The following is a 12,504-nucleotide window of genomic DNA, read 5'->3' as shown; positions in this document are numbered from 1 at the left end:
TTAGAAGAACCTTAGAGAGAAAGAGTAAGTTACTGGTAAGATTGTGTTTGTGAAGGCTTGAGGATTTATTTTAAGCAGTTATGTGATGACAGTGCTTTGAAAGATATAGAAACAATGTCTGGTTATAGGGATAGCATGGATTCAAAACTGAGAAGTTGGGTCACTAGAAACAGGATTGAAAGATTGAGGGAGGTGGTGACATCGTGAATAATGTGATTTTGTGCAGCTGGGGCAGATAATCAGAGAAGTATAGGGGACTGGATTATAATGAAGTGATCGGGCCCAGGGGGTGGCAAAGGGCGGGCATCAGCAAATTGAGGGACCGGTTTATTGGCGGGAGGTTTGCGGGCCTGGGGGAACTGGAAGATAAATTTGGCCTTCCCCAGGGGAACATGTTCAGATACCTGCAGGTAAAGGCGTTTGCTAGGCGACAGGTAGAGGGATTCCCTTTGCTGCCCTCGCAGGGGACGATGGACAGAGTGCTTTCGGGGGTGTGGGTAGGAGAGGGGAAGGTGTCTGACATCTATAAGGTAATGCAGGAGGTGGAGGAGTCGTCAGTGGAGGAGCTGAAGGCTAAATGGGAGGAGGAACTCGGGGAGCAGATAGAGGACGGGACTTGGGCGGAGGCCTTGGAGAGAGTCAACTCTTCCTCCTCATGTGCGAGGCTTAGTCTCATCCACATGTCCGGGACTAGGATGAGTAGGTTCTTCGGGGGTGAGGACAGGTGCACCAGATGTTCGGGGAGTCCTGCGAACCATGCCCATATGTTCTGGGCATGCCCAGCACTGGGAGAATTCTGGAAGGGGGTGGCGGGGACGGTGTCGAGGGTGGTTGGATCCAGGGTCAAACCAGGGTGGGGACTCGCGATTTTTGGAGTTGCGGTAGAGCCGAGAGTGCAGGAGGCGAAAGAGGCCGGTGTCCTGGCCTTTGCGTCCCTAGTAGCCCGTCGAAGGATTCTGTTACAATGGAAGGATGCAAGGCCCCCAAGCGTGGAGACCTGGATCAGTGACATGGCGGGATTTATAAAATTGGAAAAGGTCAAATTTGCCCTGAGAGGATCAATACAAGGGTTCTATAAACGATGGCAGCCTTTTCTGGACTTCCTGGCTCAGAGATAGGTAACTGGGTCAATAGCAGCAGCAACCCGGGGGGGGGGGGGGGGGGGGGGGGGGGGGTGCATTATTGTAGTGTTTATTCTGTAACTTTATAGTGTGTTAATTTGCGTTGTTGTTAAAATGCTGGGTTGTTCATGGGGATGGGGCGAATGTATATGATTGTTAATATTATTGTTATTTTCGGTATTTTACTAAGGTGCGTCAATGTTGTATAAAATCAAAATTTCTCAATAAAAATTATTTTTTTAAAAAAGAAGTGATCGGGCTACAGAATAGAATAAAATGAGTAAATGGCCTCCACTTTGGAAATATAGGAACTCCTAAATTTTTACATCCATTATCAGAGGGAAGTACACATGGAGTGATAAAGGAAGTTAGACAAGATTGTGATATTGAAGGTAAAGGTTAGCTTGTTCCATCCCTTCAGAGTCACCTGGATTTAACGGTAGATTTTGAGGGTTATTTTGCTTAAAGTGGCAAGTCAGTGGCAGATAGCTGGTCAAAGGCCATGTATAGTCCAACCTTACCTTCACAGACACCAATTGATGAAGATTTCTGTTATACGAACTGATTGAAAAATTTGAGTGAACAGGTAGACAAAGATGCCAATCTCAGTGTCCCCAATCTCCCTAACCCCATCCCCTTTTATTCAGGGGATCATGGTTTCATAGAATTCACAGTGCAGAAGGAGGCTATTTGGCCCATCGAGTCTGCACCGGCCCTTGGAAAGAGCACTCTACCTAAGCTCACACCTCCACCCTATCCCCACACCTCCAACCTATCCCCGTGACCCCACCTAACCTTTTTGGACACTAAGGGCAATTTAACATGGCCAATCTACCTAACCTGCACATCTTTGGACTCTGTGAGGAAACCGGAGCACCCGGAGGAAACCCATGCAAACACGGGGAACGTGCAGACTCCGCACAGACAATGACCCAAGCCAGGAATCGAACCTGGGACCCAGGAGCTGTGAAGCAACTATGGGGACTCTTCTTCCGAGGTAGTATGGGCTGAGGTTAGAAACAGGAAAGGAGAGGTCACCCTGTTGGGAGTTTTCTATAGGCCACCTAATAGTTCTAGGGATGTAGAGGAAAGGATGGCGAAGATGATTCTGGAAAAGAGCGAAAGTAACAGGTAGTTGTTATGGGAGACTTTAACTTTCCAAATATTGACTGGAAAAGATATAGTTCGAGTACATTAGATGGGTCGTTCTTTGTACAATGTGTGCAGGAGGGTTTCCTGACAATATATTGACAGGCCAACAAGAGGCGAGGCCACATTGGATTTGGTTTTGGGTAATGAACGAGGCAAGGTGTTAGATCTGGAGGTAGGTGAGCACTTTGGAAACAGTGACCACAATTCGGTGACCTTTACGTTAGTGATGGAAAGGGATAAGTATACCCCGCAGGGCAAGAGTTATAGCTGGGGGAAGGGCAATTATGATGCCATTAGACATGACTTAGGATGTGTAGGTTGGAGAAGTAGGCTGCAAGGGTTGGGCACACTGGATATGTGGAGCTTGTTCAAGGAACAGCTATTGCGTGTTCTTGATAAGTACGTACCAGTCAGGCAGGGAGGAAGGGGTAGAGCGAGGGAACCGTGGTTTACCAAAGAAGTGGAATATCTTGTTAAGAGGAAGAAGGAGGCCTATGTGAAGATGAGGCGTGAAGTTTCAGTTGGGGTGCTTAATAGTTACAAGGAAGCGAGGAAGGATCTAAAGAGAGAGCTAAGACGAGCAAGGAGGGGACATGAGAAGTCTTTGGCAGGTAGGATCAAGGAAAACCCAAAAGCTTTCTATAGGTATGTCAGGAATAAAAGAATGACTAGTGTAAGAGTAGGGCCAGTCAAGGACAGTGGTGGGAAGTTGTGTGTGGAGGCTGAGGAGATAAGCGAGATACTAAATGAATACGTTTCGTCAGTATTCACTCAGGAAAAAGATAATGTTGTGGAGGAGAATGCTGAGACCCAGGCTATTAGAATAGATGGCATTGAGGTGCATAGGGAAGAAGTGTTGGCAATTCTGGACAAGGTGAAAATAGATAAGTCCCCGGGGCCTGATGGGATTTATCCTAGGATTCTCTGGGAAGCCAGGGAAGAGATTGCTGAGCCTTTGGCTTTGATTTTTATGTCATCATTGGCTACAGGAATAGTGCCAGAGGACTGGAGGGTAGCAAATGTGGTCCCTTTGTTCAAGAAGAGGAGTAGAGATAACCCCGGTAACTATAGGCCGGTGAGCCTCACGTCTGTTGTGGGTAAAGTCTTGGAGAGGATTATAAGAGGTACGATTTATAATCATCCAGATAGGAATAATATGATTAGGGATAGTCAGCATGGTTTTGTGAAGGGTAGGTCATGCCTCACAAACCTTATCGAGTTCTTTGAGAAGGTGACTGAACAGGTAGACGAGGGTCGAGCAGTTGATGTGGTGTATATGGATTTCAGTAAAGTGTTTGATAAGGTTCCCCACGGTCGGCTATTGCAGAAAATACGGAGGCTGGGGATTGAGGGTGATTTAGAGATGTGGATCAGAAATTGGCTAGTTGAAAGAAGACAGAGGGTGGTGGTTGATGGCAAATGTTCAGAATGGAGTTCAGTTACGAGTGGCGTACCACAAGGATCTGTTCTGGGGCCGTTGCTGTTTGTCATTTTTATAAATGACCTAGAGGAGGGCACAGAAGGTTGGGTGAGTAAATTTGCAGACGACACTAAAGTCGGTGGAGTTGTAGAAATTGAGGAAGGATGTTGCAGGTTACAGAGGGACATAGGTAAGCTGCAGAGCTGGGCTGAGAGGTGGCAAATGGAGTTTAATGTAGAGAAGTGTGAGGTGATTCACTTTGGAAAGAATAACAGGAATGCGGAATATTTGGCTAATGGTAAAATTCTTGGCAGTGTGGATGAGCAGAGGGATCTCGGTGTCCATGTACATAGATCCCTGAAAGTTGCCACCCAGGTTGATAGGGTTGTGAAGAAGGCCTATGGTGTGTTGGCCTTTATTGGTAGAGGGATTGAGTTCCGGAGCCATGAGGTCATGTTGCAGCTGTACAAAATTCTGGTACGGCCGCATTTGGAGTATTGCGTACAGTTCTGGTCGCCTCATTATTGGAAGGACGTGGAAGCTTTGGAACGGGTGCAGAGGAGATTTACCAGGATGTTGCCTGGTATGAAGGGAAAATCTTATGAGAAAGGGCTGATGGACTTGAGGTTGTTTTCGTTAGAGAGAAGAAGGTTAAGAGGTGACTTAATAGAGGCATACAAAATGATCAGAGGGTTAGATAGGGTGGACAGTGAGAGCCTTCTCCCGCGGATGGAGGTGGCTAGCACGAGGGGACATAGCTTTAAATTGAGGGGTAATAGATATAGGACAGAGGTCAGAGGTAGGTTTTTTACACAAAGAGTGGTGAGGCCGTGGAATGCCCTACCTGCAACAGTAGTGAACTCGCCAACATTGAGGGCATTTAAGAGTTTATTGGATAAGCATATGGATGATAATGGCATAGTGTAGGTTAGATGGCTTTTAGTTTTTGACTTCCCATGTCGGTGCAACATCGTGGGCCGAAGGGCCTGTACTGCGCTGTATCGTTCTATGTTCTATGTTCTATGTTCTATGCGCTGCCCTGAAGTAGGTGGAGGTTCCAATTCCGACAAATCTCTCCAGAATCTCCTTTCACAGTTAAAAGACAAGGAGGTCTAAATTTGACAGCCTCTGAAAATAGTGATGGGAATTGCAATACGCGATTATCTCACACACGTTGATTGGAAAGCAGGTAGCATGACAACTTTGTGCTGCTCACTTACAGCCTAGAATTAGAGATGGTATTTGTTATGACCCTTTAAGGGGTTTGAACCTACATTGTATCAGATTCCCCTCCTACACCTTGGAATACAAACTCACCAGGGGTTTAGAGGGCTGAGTTTCCTCCCAATTGGAGGAACCCCCACAGAATATAATCCCTGACCTGGGAGGAGGTCGGGGAAGGAGACCCTGAGGGGAGTGGAGTAGAGAGTTAATGTATTGTGGAGTCGTAAAATAAACCTTGTTGTATCCTTTCTATTTGGTTACATAGAATCATAGAATTTACAGTGCAGAAGGAGACCATTGGCCCATCGAGTCTGCACCGGCCCTTGGAAAAAGCACCCTACTTAAGCCTCACGCCGCCACCCTGACCCCGTTATCCCCATAACCCAGGAAACACAACTAATCTTTCTGGACACTAAGGGCAATTTAGCATGGCCAATGCACCTAACCGGCACATCTTTGGACTGTGGGAGGAAACCGAAGCACCCGGAGGAATCCCACGCAGACACAGGGATAATGTGCAGATTCCGCACAGTGACGCAAACCAGATCAAACCTGGGACCCTGGAACTGTGAAGCAACTGTGTTAACCACTGTGCTACCATGCTGCCCAAATGTGGGATCCTTGCCTTTGATCACACCAGCAATGATGTTGAAACTGTCAGCTTTTGCTGTTATTGCACCTGTGAAACTGATAGCAAATTCTGATCTCTGCATTTGCGCTTAAACATGGAAATCCAGAGGTTGCTGTCAGTGATTTCCTGCTCCTCCACAACGTGTGCTGCTGAAGACACAGTCTTCAAGAAATCTTTGGAATTGATGTGAACCTCCCCATTTACAACGTTTTTAAAAAAAACATATAATAATTATGTCTTATTGAATGAGGTATAACTTTATGGCATACTGGTTCAGAATTATTCATTGAGACAATTGGAAGATTTTCGGAAATTGGATTATAAATGTAGTGGGTAGGGCAGCATGGTGGCGCAGTGGGTTAGCCCTGTTGCCTCACGACGCCGAGGTCCCAGGTACGATCCCGGCTCTGGGTCACTGTCTGGATGCAGTTTGCACATTCTCCCCGTGTTTGCATGGGTTTCACCCCCACAACCTAAAGATGTGCAAGGTAGGTTGATTGAACATGCAAAATTGCCCCTTAATTGGAAAAAAAATGAATTGGGTACACTTAATTAGAGGGGTTGTTCCATGTATCTAATGGCACTTTTGTTTTCCGGGCCTCAAGGGGGAATGTCCTGCCAAGGCTGCACTCAGCCGCATTTACTGATTGCATAGATTTCCAAAGACAGATTGAAAATGTCCTACTTATAAACCCAGTATGTTTAACTCTTTTGCAGGAACTGCATTGGGCAGCACTTTGCCATGAATGAAATGAAGGTGGCCGTCGCACTGATTATTAATCGATTTGAACTGGAAGTTGACGAAACAAAACTACCGATTAAAACACCACAGATTGTCCTCAGATCCAAAAATGGCATACACCTGAAAATTAAAAAACTGGAGGAGTGAATCAGAAAAAAATAATGCAAATCTCCCGCAATTTCCTTCTGCCAGTTGACAAAAATGATAGCTATTCTTAAAGTAGCACCTTCAAGGCCAGATAAATCTATCTGAATGTGGGTAATAATTTAATGGTAAAACACTGTAGGCTAATTTTGAACTGTGTGCGATTGTGTAAAATGGGTAACAGAATTGGGAGAGATATAAAGTGGGCTGCCAATTTGCCAGCACCATTTTACTACTAATTATTTTCTGGGGTTCCCATCACGTTGTCTTTTCTTTTTGAATCTGGAGAATAGGTTTTTGGTGGCAACCAGAATGCACAGATTTAGGATAATAGGCAAAAAGAAACAAGAGGTGGGAAGAGTTTTTTTTATGCAATGAGTTTTGATCTGGAGTGTACTGCCTAAAGGGGTAGAGGAAACAGATTCAATAATCACTTTAAAAAAGGAAGTGGATATACTTAAGGCTATGGGAAAGAGAGGAGAACAGATACATTGTTCTTACAAGGGGCTAGCACAGGTAGAGTAGGCTGAATGACCTTTTTTATGAGATTCTACGATTAAATGATTTACACTATCACACAAAGTCAAAATCCTTATGACTTTAAGGGCTATTAAAAATATTGTAGTAGGCTATTTGTCACTAGTCTGCTCTATCACCGCATGGGGTTTTACAAACCAATATATTGGATGACTGACAATGATTGTGAGGCAGGAATCTCTCTCATTAAGATTAGATGTAGATGTAATGATGTAAATCAGTACAAAATAGCTCGAGTAGTTTTTATAACTGTTATCCAAACCCTGATGTTAAAGTCATTCCCTTTATGTTTTATTATATAATATATATTGCAGTACAGTATTGGTGGGAGTCATTTTATTCTGTTTTACTTCCAATTTTGTTTACAAACTATGACAGATTCAAACACGTTGACAAGTATATCACAGGCAAAAGAAACCTGTTAAAACAGCTACTCAATGTCCTTGGTTCCTGGTCTGCATGGCTGCTGGATCCTGTTAGTGCTGAGGTTTTTTTCTTTTTTCCCCAAAAGTGAGAAAATTAGAGATTGCATTTTTGAAGCAACAGTATTCATAACTCCAGTGAAAATGCTGAATGGAAATGAGTTATTTGATGTGAAACTGTTTCACTTCTGCCCAGAGGGATGATAGTATTCTTTTGATTTTTGCATTCGATGTGACAGAATGATGGAGCCTGGATCCCTGAGCTAACAATATCACATAGCTGAACAATTTCATAGAATCATAGAAATGTAAAGCTCAGAAAAGGCCATTTCACCCATCAGGTCTATGCTGGTACTAAATAATTAACTGGAGCTATCAACTCTAACCCAATTTCCTTGTCCATTTAATTACTATCTATATTTAAGGTTATTGATTGTGGCCTAACCAATGCAAATTGACAGAGTAATAACCAAAGAAATAACAGCCAGCATGTTATTATGTTTTAATTAACATATTTACTAATATTAAAAATCTTGTGGATAGTATACACACACTTCAACATGCACCCTCTAAAACCTATCACTCTTTTCATTCAATTATAGTTACATTTATTATAATTATCCACAAAATATTTTAGTATAAGCAAGTGTTTGCTACTCGCTTCTGATTGGCTAGTTCTACACAATATCCTAAACCTTCAACACTTGATCTTAATTTTTGAGGTCTACACCTGGCCACTCTCACATCCCACATTGGGACTGTTGCTCAAAGTATCCCACTACCAGAAGGATGTGGAGACTTTGGAGAGGGTGCAGAGCAGGTTTACCAGGATGTTGCCTGGTCTGGAGGGTGTTAGCTATGCAGAGAGGCTGAATAGATTTGGATTGTTTTCATTAGAACGACGGAGGTTGAGGGGTGACCTGATAGAGGACTACAAGATTATGAGTGGCATGGATAGAGTGGATGGGCAGGCACTCTTTCCCAGGGTGGAGGGGTCAGTCACCAGGGGGCATAGGTTTAAGGTCCATGGGGCAAAGTTTAGAGGAGATGTGCGAGGCAGGTTTTTTTTTCTGTAGAGTGCCTGGAAAGCATTGCCAGGGGAGGTGGTGGAAGCAGATACATTAACGGCGATCAAAAGGCATCTTAACAAATATATGGATAGGGTGGGTATAGAGGGATACGGCACTCGGAAGTGCTGAGGGTTTTGGCCAAGGTTGGTACCATGACCGGTTCAGGCTTGGAGGGCCGAATGGCCTGTTCCTGTGCTATATTGTTCTTTGTTCTGCCCTTCCACCTCCAACATATTAGTATCTTCCGTTACAATTTTCCTGTTCCTCCTCCTGTGTCATCCTCAGTTCTTCCAGTCCTAAACTCCCAAATGGACTTTGTGACCACCGTGACACACCATCCATTATGTACCGCTCTCTATTTCCTTTCAACTGAAGAAAGGGAAAGGAAAATTGGGAGAGGTTTAGAATTGTCAGTCGAACCGGCAGCACTTGTTATACATTATCATTGAAAGATTAAATTACACCGAAAATATTCACACACACAAAAGCTTTAAATACCACATGGTGCTGCATCATTCAATTTACTATGAGCAACAAGGAACTAATGATGAAGAAAGGGGTACTCCAATGTAAATTCAACTTGGAGATTCACACAAAAACAGCCAATAGCACATCAACAGCCCACTTTACACCCTGCTCACTTTGTTTTCCAGTGCCTCAATGAATTGTGTGGTAAGGTGCTGTGCTAAGTTTACTGATTTCATTTAGGATGGCAGTAAGGGGAGAGGGACAGTATAGCTGGCCTCAACACCCAGCAAACAGCAAATTGAAGCATTGCTACCGTTTTCACTGGCTATCGGACAACCTCGGGCTGGATTCACCGACCCCCCGCCGGGCCGGAGAATCGCTGGGGGGCGGCATGAATCCCACCCCCGCCGTCTCCCGAAGTTTCCGGTACCAGAGATTCGGCGGGGGCGGGAATCACGTCGCACCGGTCGTCCACCCCCCGGCGATTCCCCGGCCCGCGATGGGCCGAAGTCCCGCTGCTGTCATGCCGGTCCCGCCGGCGGGAATCAAAACACCTCCCTTACCGGCGGGACTGGCGGTGCAGGCGTGGTCCTGGGGAGGGGCGCGGTCTGATCTGGCCCCGGGGGGTGCCCCCACGGTGGCCTGGCCCACGATCGGGGCCCACCAATCGGCGGGCGGGCCTGTGCCGTGGGGGCACTCGTTTCCTTCCACGTTGGCCATCGTCTTCACGATGGCGGACGCGGAAGTGACGCCCTCCTCTGTGCATGCGCGGGGATGACATCAGCAGCCGCTGATGCTCCGGCGCATACGCGGACTTCCGCCGGCCGGCGAAGTCCCTTCGGCCCCGGCTGGCGTGGCGCTAAAGGCCTTTCCCACCGGCCGACGGGGCGCCAACCACTCCAGCGCGGGCCTAGCCCCTCAATGTTAGGGCTTGGTCCCTAAAGGTGCGGAGAAATCCGCACCTTTGGGGCGGCCCAACGCCAGAGTGATTCACGCCACTCCATCCCACCAGGACCCCCCGCCCCATCGGGTAGGGGAGAATCCCGGCCCTCATTTCCATGTAGGAGAGGGCATATGTTTAAGGTGAGTGGAGAGAGATATAAAAGAGACCAGAGGGGAATTTCTTTCACAGAGGCAGTGGTAGAGGCGGGTACAATTTTGTCCTTTAAAAAGCAGTTAGATAGTTACATGGGCAGGGTGGGTATAGAGGTATATGGGCCAAATGCAGAGAAGTGGGTCTAGCTTAGTGATAGAAACCGGGCGGCATTGACCAACTGGGCCGATGGGCCTGTTTCCATGCTGTAAACATCTATGACTCTATGATGCTACATTGTGGATACTGCATTAGAAAAGGATCAGCTCATTTCTGATGGGTCCTAGGTTGAACAGTTCACCAACACTCAAATGTTCAAACTTGCAAATGAAGGAAAGTAATTGAAGCAAATTTACACAATGTTTGTTAATCTTCACTCCACTACAAAGCCGCCACCTTCAAAAGAGGATGGGTAAGGAGAGAAAATGACAGCATAAACAGAAGGCAAAGATACATTTGTTGTACTGAGATTAAGGGCTGGTTTTTCAGTGTCGGGCAGACTCCGTGGACTTGTGAAGATGTCAGGCGGGGCCTGGATGCGAAGGTTCAGCCCCATTTCTGATAAGATCCAATATTTGCCACCAACCCACCCACCCCAGAGACCCCTCCATGCCAGCTCATGCTCCATGTCCATGCTCCATCACAAAGGGAAACTGGAACTCAGCAGAAGTGAAAATTGTGTCTCACGGGGCCCTTTAAATCGAGACGCGTCTGGCAAGACGTAAAATCTCCTGACTTGGGCTACCCTCCTTGTATCAAGAATTTAGCCCCAATTGTCTTAAAATGTGTTCCAAATTAGTTCATTGTTAATGAATTAATAATTATGATCATTTGTAGCATGCATTTTAATTAACTTTGTGTCTACGTAATAGTTTTCTCTTGACGTTGTTGTTGTGCCCTTGTGAACCTACAGCATCAGGCGTTCCAGAGTATCAGAGAACTTCTGCCACGATGAGAGTCTGAGTGGTGGCCTGAGTGACAATATTATATATTGTATTCTCACTGGGAGTAATGCATAAAACATACAAGAAATATGCAGTGGACAAAGCTTACCAGTAGTTGCAATTATTTAAAATCTGTAATGAACATAATTTTACTTCCTATCTGGTGACTGGAGGATCCTGGACAAAGAGATTAGCAAATATATTCGCTTCTTTTGAATCGTACTGTAAAACAACAAAGTTATTGCTGAAATTAACATGCTATATGAATGTGGATGCTGTTTGTATTTTGCTCAAATTATTTTTGGGATTATGTATGATTTAGCTGTAGAATATTATTGCTAATAAACAAATTGGTAACAAATAATAAGAGCCTTTCTTGTTTATACTCACTGGGAGTCGGTTAGCTCAGTTGACTGGACGGCTGTTTTGTGATACGGAGCAAAGCCAACAGCGTGAGTTCAATTCCCGTTCTGGGTGAGGTTATTCATGAAGGTGCCGCCTTCTTAACCTTGCACCTCGCCTGTGGTGTGGAGATCCTCAGGTTAAATCACCGCCAGTCAGCTCTCTCTCTCTCAAAGGGCAGAGCAGCCTATGGTTCTCAGGGACTATGATGTCTTTCATTTCAGTTACAAATAAATTAACAATGGAACTGCTGCTGCTCTGGATTCAACATGGTCATAATTTGGGTTAGTTTCAGAGTGCAAATGGCAACAACTTTGCAAACACAAAAGATTGTGGATGTGCCTTGTACTGAAATTGAGTTTGTGACTGTAAAGTTCTGACCATGGACTTTCTCTAATGCCAAGGAACAGGCCAGCAAAATAAAAATGTACAACTTAGCTTATCCATGGTGTGGTGAATGTATAAATACTGTTAATTCACCAGTATACTGTATTACGTTATACCATGTTATTAACCCTGTGGGCTCCATCTATGGGCCATTGTGTGGCTTCACGCACAGGGGGAGATGTGGAGCATGTACGGGCTTCGCCCATGGCTCTGCCCCTTATAGGAAGTATAAGAGCAGCAGACCTGCGGGACTGCCTTCAGTATTGTTCCGGTCACAGGCAGGCAAAGTTGTAAGCTGATTAAAACCACTGTTTACTTCGACACGAGTCTTCGAGTGAATTGATGGTGGCATCACATGGTTAATAGAAAAATTACACACAATGCAAGTCAGAGTCACAACTGGACAGAAGGAGGCCATATCAAGTCCATGCTGGCTCTCTGTAGAACAATCCAGACAGTCTCATTCCCTGCTCTCTCCTTGTATCCTTCATGTTTATTTCCCTCCGTGCCAATCCAATTTCCTTTTGAAATCACGTTGATTACATCTCTACTTCCACCACTGTCATTGGCATGATTTCTAGGTGCATAAAGACGTTCTTTCTTACATTCCCCCCGCCTCTCTTGTGTATGACCTTAAATCTGTGTCCATTAGTCCCTGTACCATCAGTTAATGGGAACAACTTTTGTCTACCTTTTCTAAACCCGTCAAACCACTGTCAAATCTTGCCTCAATCGCCTTTGCTATGA

The 12,504-nt window shown here is 45.3% G+C and overlaps 1 protein-coding gene across 2 annotated transcripts in view; it reads left to right on the top strand.

Moving 5' to 3' along the window:
• LOC119964639 (cytochrome P450 4B1-like) overlaps positions 1 to 7,674 on the top strand; it is a 56,683-nt gene extending 49,009 nt beyond the window's left edge. Inside the window, exon 12 of one of the 2 annotated variants that reach the window (XR_005460340.1) lies at positions 6,266 to 6,401. Coding sequence is in view for 1 of the 2 variants with exons in the window: in XM_038794383.1 (XP_038650311.1) it covers positions 6,266 to 6,437 (172 nt within the window). In the remaining variant the exon portion in view is untranslated. Of the gene's footprint in view, positions 1 to 6,265 lie in introns of both variants that reach the window. The other variant, XM_038794383.1, reaches the window with a different exon arrangement.
• Positions 7,675 to 12,504: the final 4,830 nt, after the last annotated feature.

The sequence above is a fragment of the Scyliorhinus canicula genome, chromosome 4 (genome assembly GCF_902713615.1).
Source record: "Scyliorhinus canicula chromosome 4, sScyCan1.1, whole genome shotgun sequence".
Taxonomy (NCBI): Eukaryota; Metazoa; Chordata; class Chondrichthyes; order Carcharhiniformes; family Scyliorhinidae; genus Scyliorhinus; species Scyliorhinus canicula.
The sequence above is the reverse complement of the archived record's forward strand: the minus strand, read 5'-3'. Positions and strand labels throughout refer to the sequence as shown.